General features: G+C 37.8%; 1 protein-coding gene across 2 annotated transcripts in view; it reads left to right on the top strand.

Moving 5' to 3' along the window:
* Window positions 1-15,202, top strand: part of LOC121317568 (cyclin-dependent kinase 19-like) — a 63,324-nt gene that overhangs the window by 42,844 nt on the left and 5,278 nt on the right. For both annotated transcript variants that reach the window (XR_005950510.1, XM_041253644.1), the window contains exons 5-11: window positions 8,148-8,205; window positions 8,430-8,561; window positions 9,853-9,996; window positions 10,824-10,893; window positions 11,274-11,346; window positions 11,433-11,530; window positions 13,255-13,333. Coding sequence is in view for 1 of the 2 variants with exons in the window: in XM_041253644.1 (XP_041109578.1) it covers window positions 8,148-8,205; window positions 8,430-8,561; window positions 9,853-9,996; window positions 10,824-10,893; window positions 11,274-11,346; window positions 11,433-11,530; window positions 13,255-13,333 (654 nt within the window). In the remaining variant the exon portion in view is untranslated. The remainder of the gene's footprint in view (window positions 1-8,147; window positions 8,206-8,429; window positions 8,562-9,852; window positions 9,997-10,823; window positions 10,894-11,273; window positions 11,347-11,432; window positions 11,531-13,254; window positions 13,334-15,202) is intronic.

Genomic DNA, 15,202 nt, shown 5'->3' with positions numbered 1-15,202 from the left:
CCCTCTATTCCATATTAATACTTTAACAGAGTACAGCACCTAGTCATCGTCCTCTGAGCTTGGAGTCCTCCTTCTCACTTGGCATTCCACAGACAATGTCATCTTCTGTTCCATCAAGCTCGTTGGAGATGTAACATTTTTTGAAAGGAGTGTACCACAGTCTTAGTGTTTATGGAGCCCTATGCTTTGATGATCCAGTCACAGTGAACGGGAAGAGGGGCCCAGCGCATTCGTCCAGATGGTGTCTGCTGTTTCTCGCCATTTGCAAGCCATTTCTGATAAATGTTTTTAAGTGTGTCTTTGAACGGTTTGTTCATGCTGACATCCAGTGGCAGAAGCTGTGATGTAATCCCTCCTGGAATGACGACTAGGTCTGTTTTATACTCGCGTAGTGCTTTCTTTACAGCATCAGTACTGTGTCCTTTATACGCATCCCGTGCAAACATTGCGTTCGCTTTTAACAGCGCACCGGGTCGCCAAAACCACACTTTCTGTAGCCAATCCAATACAAGCGCCTCTGTCATCCAGCCGCCTTCCTATATTTGAACAAAAATTCCTTCAGGGAAATTTTCTTTCGGTATGGTTTTACGCTAAAAAAACAGTGCATGGAGGCAGTTTATGTCCATCTGCTGTCATGCAGCGCAACTGTGGTATTGCTTGACATGTCAAAAAATACCGGGGTCTGGTAAGCATTTCCAATCTGCCCCAGCTGGTGATGTTTATTAGAACGGTGCCTGATAACAAAGTGCTTGAAACTCTAAAAGTTTCTCTTCAGACTCCGCAGGCAGTTTTCTGACACACAGAGGTTTGCTACACAAGGGAAAGCCCTGCTGTTTCATAAAACTTTTCGCCCAAACCAAACTCTTCACGGATCACTTTTCGCCTGACTAGTAGACCAGCACTTCGTTTTTCAATTACAAAGTCCGTAAATCCCTTCTCGATTTCTGAAAACCGCCCGCGTTTCTGTCCACTGAACCCTTTGCTTGTTTTCTTGCTTTCCGATAACTTCGGTTTCAGCAATCTCCATTTCCTGACACAGGATTTGCTAATATCGTGCAGCCTTCCTGCTGCTCTATTTCCATTTGTTTTAGCAAATTCTATAACTTTTTGTGTGCAAAAAACTGTAAATCTCTGTCGGACGCTCCGTGATTCACGTTTGTCGAATGTGAACTTGACATTTTTTGGTTTTGACGCAGCACGTTTACATTCGGCAGATTCCAGACTGTCACGTGATTTTTACAAGCTCATTGTAATTGCAGTACTCGAATATAAGACGCAGTGCAATTTTTACAAGAATGGGTTAAAAAGCTCATCTTAAATTTGAAGCAATACGGTAGTTAAAAATCCCGCTCCTCCCATTGCTTTAGGTTTCTTGAGCTAATGTTGAAAGCCCCCCAATAGTTTTTCAACCATCACATTTGTATTCTGTTTAAACCTTTACAGAAAGAAGTACAGAGTGTCACCCACCAATTTGATATAATACTCTGATGTCAAACAATTCCTGCTTCAAAACTCGACTGCTTCTCGGAATCTGTTTTCGGATGGAAACCGCTACAAAACAAAAACATGCCATGATTTACGAGACCAGCTGCATGTTTGTTGTGTATTTAAAAAAAAAAAAAAAAACCTTATCTTGAATCCTGCTATATTCTTGCTTCTTGTCAGATGGATGCCAAAGTCTCTTATCTTGGTGTGGTTTTGTTTTCCGGCTGTGAATAGCTCTATCAATAACCAGAATTTGTCTTTGCTTTGCTGAGTTGATCTGATTGTTCACCAAGGTTTCCCCCAAGAGTAACCACCCCAGTCTCTCAGTGCTATCTCTTTTCCTGCTATTGTCGTTCTGTTTACGGTTTTGGTATGCATTTAATTTTTTCCCAGCCTTTTTTTTTTTTAAATGGTACAGTATTTAAAAAAAAAAAAAAAAAAAAAAAAAAAAAACACAACTTCAATTCAGCGATTTTATATGCCGTGGTTCATATTTCCTTAATCATTTTATATACAGTAGCTGATTTAGATAAAGCCAGATTTACCTGACTAATTGACAGCAGACAGCACGGTAACCTTGGTGAATTTTGCAGAGCATATTTTATGAACTAATTTCATGGCCCATCACGTGCAGCACTGCTGTTATGCAGTTGAAGAGGACAGTTGAGCAGCAGCTATCTTTTACTGAAAGTTGTTTGAAATAGCTGGAGGGTTTTGTGGCTCAGTTTGACAGTTTAAAAAGCTTGTGGTGATCAAAAATCATGGCTAGCAGTTATTTGCTTTGGACATCTCTGCATGCTATACACTATACTGTCAATGGATATCTCTGCATGCTACACCCTACACTGTCTCAATGGACATCTCTGCATGCTACACCCTACACTGTCTCAATGGACATCTCTGCATGCTGCACCCTACACTGTCTCAATGAATATTGCTGAATGCTGCACCCTACACTCTCACAATGAATATCACTGAATGCTGCACCCTACACTCTCACAATGGCTGTCGCTGCATGCTGCACACTACACTATCTCAATGGATATCTCTGAATGCTGCACCCTACACTCTCAACCCAGTTTGCATTACAAGTGCATTTGACTATTCCAACACATTTTAAAAGAACTATGATTAAGGATACGATTATATCACGGTTGTCATGTTTTCACAGAACCCGTGAATTTTGCTGTTTCCACTCTTAATCAAAAGTGAGCAGTGTTTTGAATTGTTTTCAGTGCAAAGTTAAAGCAGTTAGCAGACGTCAAATAAAGGTGAATGCTTACACAGAACTACAAGCAAGTGAAGTGGCAGAATGAAGTTCTAAACAATTAGCAGACCAGTGTCCCAAAACAATTTCATGAAATCGGAGGGAGCAGCTTTATAGGAGAAGCAGACTTAAAATGATACCTGTATATGCCCTTGATTAATGCAAAACCTAAATAGAGGACGGTTTACAGTTTTGGAGAAGCATGAAACCCTGATTTGCAACTCTTGCAACACCTGCAGTGCTCAACAGTACCTGTCAACAGTGTAACAGCAGAACATTCCTTCTATTCATTTAACAATATGCTCAGGGGTGACAGACAGTGCATCAAAAGTGAGCATTGAATGTACGTCTTTTAATAACAAAACCACAGCTGTGTTTAAATAGACGTTAACAAAAAGGATATCGGAAGTGTGTTTAAAGAAAACACATTAAATATGTTAAGTAGATGTTTATTTAGCACAAGTATTAAAATATTACAATGCATTGCATTATAAATAACTAAGTTCAAATCTTTGTAGCCGTGATCATTTCATGAAATGGCCAATTTGTAGCTGTGATTTTTTTTTTTTTTACATGTTTTTACCATGGCAAAGCGATATCCTTAACTAATTACTAACCATACACAAATTGTCTCTTAATATAGATCTGCGTATGGAAGTATTGCTCATCTTTTAAACAGTTTTTAATCCAACATACATTAAAAATGATCAGGCTAAATAAAACTAAACTTACTCAATCTACACAAAATGTGAGTGGAAGATTTTAGTATTATCTGTTGTTAGTATTTAGTTGAAAATGATACGCTTCTTTCACTTTATCCCAGATCTTTTTTTTTTAAATTATTTTTACCATATGGTTTGGGTGTTCCCTAGTGCTATTTAGGGTTTTCTGAATCCTACCCCTTGATATGCTTCTGGCAGGTACCTCCTGCTTGTTGAAGTAAACATGCCTGACTGTGCATTGGCAACTGCCTATAGGGGCCACTTCCTCTTTCACATAATACATCCATGTATTTTAGAGGCTACAATATATGGGCCTTAATTTTAATAAAGCCTGCAGACCCAGACTGATGCAACCCTAAAGTGCATTGGATTTTTACTTATGCCAAGCAGAATGTTTTTCATGCAATAAGGCATAGGGGAGCAAACAGTTTCAAGACAGTGGAGAGTTCATAATTGGCCTTGCTTTTTTCTCCAAGGAGCTGGCATTGGTTATGAGCTGGTGCCCACCAGGGAGTGTACTATTACATGCTCTATTTCTATGTCACTGGATTGGTGTTGATACCAAGGTTTACCAACAAGATAAATAAAGATGACATTAAGATGATCCTGATTTTCCATCACTTTTGTTGTCACTTGGAAACGGTTTGGCCTTTGGGAGTGTTTTGAAATGTACAGAACAGGCTTGTGCTGCACTGAGTAAATCTGCAGTAACTAGTTAGGGTCAAGATGATCCCTTGGTGAGTTCTGTTCAGTAAACCTTTTCTTGAGCACAATCTTTCAGACTATGACATTGGAGGAATGAGATAAAATGGATGTCTTGGTTTGTGTAGCCTTGATAGAAAATTATCTTTGAGTCATGACTATATTACTATGTTCTTACATAGATTTAAAAAAAACCCCAAACAAACACATAAGCCTTTTGATGTGATCTAACTTGAGATTGTTTTATCAATTACAATGATCTGGGGTTTACAACACATGATTCATCCACTGCCTCAGTCACTCGGCTACCCACCGTGGAAAATGCAAACAGGTTGTGCCATTGAAAAATTGATTTGGTAACGTTTTTCTTTACATTTTCTGTGTTATAAATCGTGTTGTTTTTTTCCCAGCTAAATATTACTATGTTCCTTTTTAACAATAAATTTACTTGTCTTTCACATATTTATGTAGAAACTAGAAAGAACTGGGGTAATGAAATAGAGTTCGTTTTTCATAGTGTGTGTGTTTTGTTTGTATTTGTTTGTAATTTGCATTTAGGCCTCATTTTACAGTTTATTTGGCATTCAGTTCATTCCCGAACAGCTTAACAAACACAGCAGTAGTTAGAAAATGGCTCAAATTGAGCTGAATCAAAGAGATGTTTACTTTCAAAAAAGCTGTTGGAAATCAGTGGCCAGTGTTTTTGAACTGTAACAGTCAGTGCTGGTGCTGTTCCCATAGCAACAGACATTGCTTGCAAGAAAGGCAATGTTTGATGTGACATTAGATTCACAGTCATAACCCAAAGCTTAAAAAAATATAGGGTAGCCAACAATACCTTTCTGGTGTGGTTTTTAATGGAGTTGTATTTCCTATACTGTATACACTGCAGTGTTGAAAGAATTCAGATGGAATTAGGTGAGTATTTTGGTTTGCTATAGTTAAGAAGCAGACAGCTTTTACTGTCACAGGTATTCATAATATATTTAACCACTTAGAGAATCCCAACCTGTCGAAGTTATGCTTAATAAATTTCTACTTGTTACAGCATTCTGCGCATATATATATATATATATATATATATATATATATATATATATATTATATATATATATATATATATATATATATATATATATATACGCGTATTTCATACATATATACGCGTATAAAATATATGCGCAGAATGCTGTAACAAGTAGAAATTTATTAAGCATAGTTTCAACAGGATTGGGATTCTCATTTGGTTATTAAATCACTACTTTTATTGTTTATGGCAATGCAAATGGATTTCCGTTTGTACCAGTGTATTGAAAACACTGTTGTGCCAACAAAAATATTGGCCTGTTAGTACAGTACAAAGGGCTCGGGGTAGGGATTCCTAGCATCTGTGTCTTGTACAGTAATTGCTTTTGACATTGTCAGTACTTTAAAATGATTTATTCCCTTTGCCAGATTTAAGACACATTGAAGAAACTGCTTTGTTAAAATGAACACGTTTTATCCATTCTTGCTATGTACAGTACTATTACATTTTTAAAGCTGCTATACAATATTTCATTTATAAAAACCTCAGTTAAAATAACACTGTCACACACACTACTATTACATTTTAAACTTTCTCAGCACTGTGTGTGTGTGTGTGTGTGTATGTATATATATATATATATATATATATATATATATATATATATATATATATATATATACACACACACACACACACACACACACACACACACACACACACACACAGTGCCTTGCAAAAGTATTCAGACCCCTGACCAATTCTCTCATATTACTGAATTACAAATAGTACATTTAAATTTTGTTCTGTTCGATATTTTATTTTAAAACACTTAAACTCAAATTCAATTATTGTAAGGTGACATTGGTTTTATGTTGAGAAATATTTTTAAGAAAAATAAAAAACTGAAATATCTTGCTTGCATAAGTATTCAACCCCCACACATTAATATTTGGTAGAGCCACCTTTCGCTGCAATAACAGCTTTAAGTCTTTTGGGGTAAGTATGTACCAGCTTTGCACACAGTGTGGGAGTGATTTTGGCCCATTCTTCTTGGCAGATTTGCTCCAGGTTGTTCAGGTTGGTTGGACGGCGGTTGTGGACCGCAATTTTCAAATAGTGCCACAGATTCTCAATGGGATTGAGATCAGGACTTTGACTGGGCCACTGTAGGACATTCACCTTTCTGTTCTTGAGCCACTCCAATGTTGCTTTGGCCTTGTGCTTGGGATCATTGTCCTGCTGAAAGGTGAATTTCCTCCCAAGCTTCAGTTTTTTAGCGGACTGAAGCAGATTCTCTTGCAGTGTTTTCCTGAGAAGCATCCCCACAGCATGATGCTGCCACCACCATAATTCACTGTAGGGATGGTGTGTCTTGAGGCATGGGCGGTGTTAGGTTTGCGCCACACACAGCGCTTTGAGTTTTAGCCAAAAAGCTCTATCTTGGTCTCATCTGACCACAAAACCTTTTCCCACATCGCAGCTGGGTCACTCTCATGCTTTTTGGCAAACTCCAGATGTGCTTTCAGATGGTACTTTTTGAGTAACGGCTTCTTTCTTGCCACCCTCCCATACAGGCCAGTGTTATGCAGAGCTCTTGATATGGTTGACTGGTGCACTATTACTCCACTCCCAGCCACTGAACTCTGTAGCTCCTTCAAAGTGATTGTTGGTCTCACTGTGGCTTCTCTCACAAATCGCAGCCTTGTTTGAGCGCTGAGTTTTAAGGGATGGCCTTTTCTTGTTAGTGCCTGGGTGGTGTGATGCAGCTTCCACTTCCTGATTATTGATCCAACTGTGCTCACTGGGATATCCAAACACTTGGATATTATTTTGTACCCTTTCCCTAATATATGCATTTGTATAACTTTATCTCTAACTTCTACAGAATGCTCTTTGGTCTTTATTTTCCTTCAGATTCACTGCCTTAACAATGATCCTTCAACAGTGGGGTTTTTATCCAGAAAATGTGACAGCAACTTTAATGGTTCACAGGTGGAGGCCAATGGTAAGGTAATTGTGTCCTCATTAGGGCAATTTCTTTCATCGGTGCAAACTGGGAGCTTCCACAGCACAGGGGTTGAATACTTATGCAAGCAAGACATTTCAGTTTTTTATTTTTCTTAAAAATATTTCCCAACATAAACCCAATGTCACCTTACAATAATTGATTCTGAGTTTCAGTGTTTAAAAATAAAATATCAAACAGAACGAAATTTCAATGTACCATTTGTAATTTGGTAATATGAGAGAATTGGTCAGGGGTCTGAATACTTTTGCAAGCCACTGTGTGTGTGTGTGTGTGTGTATGTATGTATGTATGTATGTATGTATGTATGTATATAACCCCAAAAACAAAATCATAGGAACCCCATTAAAAACCCATGATAAACCTCTAAGAATGCCATAGGAACTCCATGGGTTGTAAACCATGTGATTTTCATGGGTCCCAATTAACGATGGAAATCCCATGGGATTTTTTGCTAGATTTCCCAAGGGATTTTTCTTTCCGTTTAGGAAAAATACTTGAAGCGAAAAACAAAAACACTTAAAAGTAAGTCTCCTTCTGACTACCTCGGTTGGATTCTGAATCCATTATAATTATGATGACGAACACGTTTATATTATTATTATTTGATTTATTATTTAATATTAATTAATGATAGATTTTTATTATTTTAATTATCTATATTATATTCATTTATATATTTTATTATTATTTATTATATTTAATATTTTTATTATTATTTTATATTTATTTAGGGTATATAGGTTATAGTTTGTTTATTATATTTTAATTATTAATTTAGTTATCCTGCTTTGGAAAACAAAACATTTGAAATTAATTAGATTATTTTCCTAATGACGTGTCATACTTGTTAACCAGCATATTCAATGAAAGTATAACATCCAGGACCCTAAAACAAGTTCTCTTGTTTTTCAGAAACCAGCCAACATCCTGGTAATGGGAGAAGGCCTTGAAAGAGGAAGAGTCAAAATAGGTAAACTTGTTACCATGGAAACCTTGGTTGGGGGGGCAAGTAATGGTTTAAACTAGGTTATCAACAGAAATATAACAAACACGTACAGTACTACAAAAAAAAATAAAGAGCAGGCTGAAACAAAAACCTGAACCCGTCCTGTGGGGGGAAGGGAAGGGGAGGGGTTGGTTGCCAGTTGAATGATATTGATACCCATTTCTTTTTTTATTATTTTTTTTCGTTAGCTGACATGGGGTTTGCAAGACTGTTTAATTCACCGCTTAAGCCTTTGGCGGATCTGGACCCTGTGGTAGTAACGTTTTGGTATCGTGCACCAGAATTGTTGCTAGGAGCCCGACATTATACTAAAGCCATTGGTGAGTATTCCAGGCCTTTGTCATACAATACAATACAATACAATACAATATACAATATGGCTCGTTTCTTATACACCAGGCTTTCATTGTAATTGCATCTATTTAGTGTAAGTGTTCTTGTATCATAGGCGCTGACAGAAAGATTGGCATGCTTTCGCAGAACACAGCAACAGTTTTCCACAAAGCATGCCAATCTTCCCCACTAATTGTTGTGTTCTTTCACTCAGTTGTGTCCCTACTGAATTACCTTCTAATATAATGTACTGATGCTAGTGAGCTGCACATATGAGCTGATCATCACCAAGCAAAAAGCCCATTTATACATGTAAGCATTTACAATGGAGGCCTTTCCCTTTGTTGCTGATTTCACTGAAAATATGAATCACACTCTCTTCTCTCAAGCTCATTTTTTGCTTCAGGTTTTTTCCAAATGGATTCTTAGCCATGCACACACATTAGATTTTTAGCATCTAAGCATGCAGTATTGTATAATGGCTTTGATCTGTTTATTTGATCACGTTTTAAATATGTACAATTATTATCGGCACCTTGCTTAGATAGGTGTTGTATGTAAGGCTTCTGTTTTTCGGGTTTTATTAACTTCATTTTTAAGTGCTTATTTTGAACTATTTTCAAGTTTTATGTAATTTTTTTTTTTTTTTTCTTACTGACACGTGTATCTGTGAACATCTGCCAAAACAGGGAACAATCTGCTAGACTGCAGTCCTCTGACAGGTCGACCCACCATTTTTCTCCTGATCAGGGCAATCAGCACAGTGTTTCTGGACAATGAAAATGCATTTTTAGTTTTTGATTGTAAGGATTGATGTCTAGACCTTGGGATGACTATGGCCCTTGTTGTTTCCCTTGCTTGAGCAACATGTCTGAGGGCTTTTCTCTGTTTCATAGAGATATATGGAACGTGCCTGAGGGCTTTTCCCTGTCTCTAATACAGATATATGGAACGTGCTTGAGGGCTTTTCCCTGTCTCTCAAATACAGATATATGGAACGTGCCTGAGGGCTTTTCCCTGTCTCTCTCATACAGATATGTGGAACGTGCCTGAGGGCTTTTCCCTGTCTCTCTCATACAGATATATGGAACGTGCCTGAGGGCTTTTCCCTGTCTCTCTCATACAGATATATGGAACGTGCCTGAGGGCTTTTCCCTGTCTCTCTCATACAGATATATGGAACGTGCCTGAGGGCTTTTCCCTGTCTCTCTCATACAGATATATGGAACGTGCCTGAGGGGCTTTTCGTGCCTGAGGGCTTTTCTCTCTCTCATACAGATATATGGGCGATTGGCTGTATCTTTGCTGAGCTTCTCACGTCAGAACCTATCTTTCACTGTCGTCAAGAGGATATCAAAACAAGCAACCCCTTTCACCACGACCAGTTGGACAGGATCTTCAGTGTCATGGGGTTCCCAGCAGGTACTTTCCATTAACTGAGTCTTATCTTACTGATAGGAATCGGGGTGTACCAGAAATAGTATTTACTCACTCTCAATACTAGAATTTTGTTCTCTGTTTTTATATATGACATGCCAACTGGTTGCAGCTTTACTAATATTAATTTATATGCTGACAATACCATTATTTACCATAGTGAGAAATAGATCACTGATTTGACTGCTAAATTGCAAACAGATAATAACCTAGCCATCAGTAGCAAGAAAACTATCCGTGATCTTTGGCCCGAAGAAAAAAAATGTTATTACTTTCGTACTACACCTTTGAAAATGAATTCAGGTACCTCTGTGTGGAGTGGTCCTTACAGTAGCTTTGTTTTAGTATCTACATTAATGCACAAGTAAAAGACGTCAGTTGAAAACCTGGGTATTGTACTGAAATAGGAGTTGTATGTCTCAGGAAAGTGACCGTCTAACTTTTGCTTCCTGCTCATGATCACATTGATGTTTTTTTACTGAACTGCTTCTCAGGCCTGCCTTAAGAAGCTACTGTTGTTTTTAATTGTCTGAACTCAAATGGTCATCCCTACTGTAACTCAACCACTTGTAACTGTTTTTCTGTGAATGTTATGCTCTTCGGTCACAGCATCATATCACTTTACATGTTCCTAGAGCAAAAGCTAGAGTGGGTACTCGTTCAGAGACAGGGCAGTCAGATAGTTAGTCACAGAATTCGAAAGGTATTTTATAATTGTTACATGACTGCAGTAATCCATCTAATTAAGCTTTGTGTAGAAATTAGTCCTTGCCTGTAGTTTTTCATTTAATTCGGTACACTTTTTTTGCCAGATAAAGACTGGGAAGATATCAGAAAAATGCCGGAATACCCAACACTTCAGAAAGACTTCAGGAGAACAACGTGAGTTAGTTAGTCTGTGGTCCTATGAATTGTGTGGTGGTTTTGGGCGTGGAGATCGGCTTATTTTTTACCACCTTGCTGTGATACCTGAGTTAACAAGTCGAGGGACCAGGTTGTTCCAGCTGCCCTATCTCACTTAATTCTTTAAATTGTAAGACTTGGTTAATGCTTCACTCTAGTCTAGATCATGTGAAATAAACAGCACACAACACACTGGTTTTAATCTTAAGATTTCCATTTAATCAGATATCAATAAATGTGCTAATATTAAATGTGATTTAACAGTTTCAGTAAACAAATACATACAGATAATGAAGACAGCTGTTGCTTAATGCCGAAATCTTACACCATAATTCAAGTAATATGTTTTTCTTGCACAGGTATGCAAACAGCAGCCTCATTAAATATATGGAGAAACATAAAGTAAAACCAGACAGCAAGGTTTTTCTTCTGGTATGTATTAAATGTATTACATATACAGTATATATAAAATCAGTCTACGTATTATATTTCTTAACTTTCCTTATGTGATATTTCAGCTCCAAAAACTGCTCACTATGGATCCCACGAAAAGGATCACCTCGGAGCAGGCTCTGCAGGATCCATACTTCCAAGAGGACCCTTTACCTGCTTCTGAGTATGCACTTGCTCTGTTACCTCACCTCCCCTCCTCACTTACATTCTCATTCTCATTGTGTGCTGTGCCACAATTTTGAATAGGAAGAAAAGAAGGTGTTAATATTTAATGGTGTCCTTTTGTGTCTATGCACGCTATGTGCGTAGTGTCTGTGTCTGTTTGGTGTGTGTGTGTGTGTGTGTGTGTGTGTGTGTTTTCAATGCACCAGTGGACCCAATCTATTGTGTTCAGTTTTTGATTATTGAGACTGATAATTGCGTTAAAAAAAAAAAAAAAAAAAAAAAAACTCTCCTTCTGGGAGTTCATGGTTCTCAAGTTGTTAGGAAACCCTGATTTCTGGCTCCAAGACTGGATGTATATGTACAGTGCCTATAGAAAGTATTCACCCCCCTTGGATGTTTTCACAGTTTGTTGTGTTACAACCTGAAATCTTGATGCATTTAAATGGGAGTTGCATTTAAATGTAACGTCCACAGTTGGGTAGTGCATTCAAAGCAAAGATACTACCATGGAGACAAAGGAGCTTTCAGAACAACTCAGAGATAAAGTTGTGGAAAGGCACACATCAGGGGAGGGGTATAAAAAGATTTCAAAGGCATTGAATGTCCCTTGGAGCACAGTCAAGTCGATCATTAAGAAGTGGAAGGTATACGGCACCACCCAGAATCTGTTGAGAGCACTCCATCCTCCCAAACTGAGCAGCCAGATAAGAAGGGCATTGGTCAGAGACGCCACCAAGAGACCAATGACAACTCTGAAAGCCCTACAGCTTCCATGGCTGAGATGGGAGAAACTGTCCATGTGTGAACAATAGCTCAGGTACTCCACAAATTTGGCCTGTATGGAACAGTGGCAAGAAGGAAGCCATTTCTGAAAAAAGCCCATGTAAAATCCCGCTTGGAATTTACAAAAAGGCATGTGAGAGACTCTGAAAAGATGCGGCAAAAGATTCTGTGGTCTAATGAAACAAAAATTGAAATATTTGGCCTAAATGCAAAGCGTTGTGTCTGGCGCAAACCCAACACAGCACATCACCCCCAGGTAACACCATCCCTACTGTGAAGCACGGTGGGAATTTGAGGAAAGTCATTCTGCAAAAGACCCAAGACTGGGACGGAGATTCACCTTTCAGCAGGACAATGACCCCAAGCACACAGCCAAAGCGACACTGGAGTGGCTAAAAAACAAGAAAGTGAATGTCCTAGAGGCCCAGTCAAAGCCCAGACTTGAATCCAATTGAGAATCTGTGGCAGGACTTGAAGATTGCTGTCCACCAACGATCCCCATCCAACTTGACAGAGCTTGAACAATTTTGCCAAGTAGAATGTGTGAATATTGCACGATCAAGGTGTGCAAACCTGGTAGAGACTTACCCCAAAAGACTCACAGCTGTAATTGCTGCCAAATGTGGTTCTACCAAGTATTGATTCAGGGGTGAATACTTATCTAACCAAATAATTTCATTTTTTTTATTTTTCATTTACTCTTGTTTCACAGTACAAATTCTCTTGTCTCTTCAAAGTGTTGAGTAGGTTGTGTAAATCAAATGAAAAAAAATCCTATTTAAATGCGTCAAGATTTCAGGTTGAAACACAATAAACTGTGAAAACGTCCAAGGGGAGTGAATACGTCCTATAGGCACTGTAAGTGTCTGTGCGTAGACTTGTGTAAGAGAGGTGGGCATGGGGGATACCTCTCACCTTGCTTTTTCCCTCTGTACATAGTGTGTTTGCTGGCTGTCAAATCCCATACCCCAAAAGAGAATTTTTAAATGAAGATGAACCAGAAGAAAAGATTGACAAGGTAAAAAAAAAGACATTGTTATACTGTTTCATGTTATACCATTTAAACAAACAATTATTAGATGTTACCTGTAGATACACTGAGAGTAATTAATTAAGCCTCTCTTTGTGTCTATATGAATATAAGCTGTATTCACTGGATTCTAAGGGTATGTGTATATTATTTAATGTGGATAAACAGGCTTCCCTCCATCTTCCAGCTGCAGGCTTTCAGATGAAGTCTTTACTGGTTGTATAAAAAATCCACTCTTCTTTAAAGGGAAGACAGGAGGAATCAGACAGAAGTATTCTCAAATTAACACAGTTCTTTTTATATGTCATTGGGTTGGATGCCAATGGAAGCTCATATGTAACAGAACTGAATACAGTATTGCATCAGACTGTGCACAGTAATCTTTTATATGACACAAGTACAATGCATTAATGTGTCCCAGATCCAAGCCCATTGTAACGGCCAAGGTGAAGAAGTGTATTCTCTTTTGCAGGTCCCAGTTAATTTAATATGCTCTCTAAATTAAAGGCATACTGTAATGAAGATGGCTTTTACAAAATAAATATAGTGTGGTTGAGAAAATGCATCTGTGCAGAACTTTAACAGCTTTTTAGATGATAACCTATGACTGTTGTTGATAATCTGGTATATATGTGTATGAAATATTTAAATGATCAAAACAATGGTGGTAATAATAATAATAATAAATAATAATAATAATAATAATAATAATAATAGGCTGTGCTGTGCAGTGAGTTATCTCCCTGTTAAGAAATGAAATAAAATTACAGACAGAATTGGAATGTGCATCGTTGTGGATTTTGACAGCAGAGAGCTATCAGCAACCCACTTCAGCCCCTTTGCTGATGTTTGGAGAGCGCCAAAAATACTGTTCAATAATGATTTACAGGTATTATTAAAACTCCCAGGCATTTGCGTTTAATAGCATTTCCAAACTGGATAACATAATTACTTTTCAAGGCAGAGGTTAAAGATCAGCAGCTCTTTATTTAATTTTTATTGAGGGTTAAATTGATCAGTTTCACTGTAACAAGTCTTTCAATGGCACCCACTTTTCACTCCTAGTAAATTGAACTTCCCTGGATCCTGTTATTTATTATTATTGTTTTGCACCTAGGGCAAAAACATCTATATCAATTAATAATAAAACATTGTACACTTCCGGTTAATATATTTTGTACTTGCAAGTAATGCACCTGTATTCCACTGTGCACAATTGAAATGTAAGCTCCTTTCCTCTCTCTGTTTAGCTGCTTTCAGAATTCTTTGCTGCGGTGCTTTGTTTGTAAAGAAGCTTATTAAATTAAGAGCACTACAGACCAGGCATCCAGAGATGAGAGGCAAGTGCTGTATTTAATTCCAGTTAGGTTGAGCTGGATTTTTTAAATTACACTTTGCACTTTTGGTGTGCACAGTATAAGCCATCCTAACAACTCAATGCTTATCACTGTGATAATCCGGGCTTTATGGAATAATATAAAACAAAGACATGTGGTATACAACTAGGCAAGATACAGAGAGTCGGTAAGCAATAAATACAAAGTGAGGTTTTACCACAAGATAGAGAGTCGGTAAGCAATGAATACAAATCAAGGTTTTACTACAAGTCTGTATTCCTTTTACCCCCTTAACCCTTCTAAATCACCACATTTTCTGGTTGCTTTGCATTTTAAAGAGGGAGCCTTGTATTTTTACAACCTGGAGAAACCTGGAGGGCTCCAAAAAAGCTGACAGACTTTTATTTAGTTCCTAAACTGTATGGTCGATTGAACTGAGACCAGACCATTCATCAAAGTTTTAACATTTCTCATCTGTGGAAATCCAGTGCTTTTCATCCATTTTAGGCCAATAAACCCC

This window comes from Polyodon spathula, chromosome 6, assembly GCF_017654505.1.
Source record: "Polyodon spathula isolate WHYD16114869_AA chromosome 6, ASM1765450v1, whole genome shotgun sequence".
Classification (NCBI taxonomy): Eukaryota; Metazoa; Chordata; class Actinopteri; order Acipenseriformes; family Polyodontidae; genus Polyodon; species Polyodon spathula.
The sequence above is the reverse complement of the archived record's forward strand: the minus strand, read 5'-3'. Positions and strand labels throughout refer to the sequence as shown.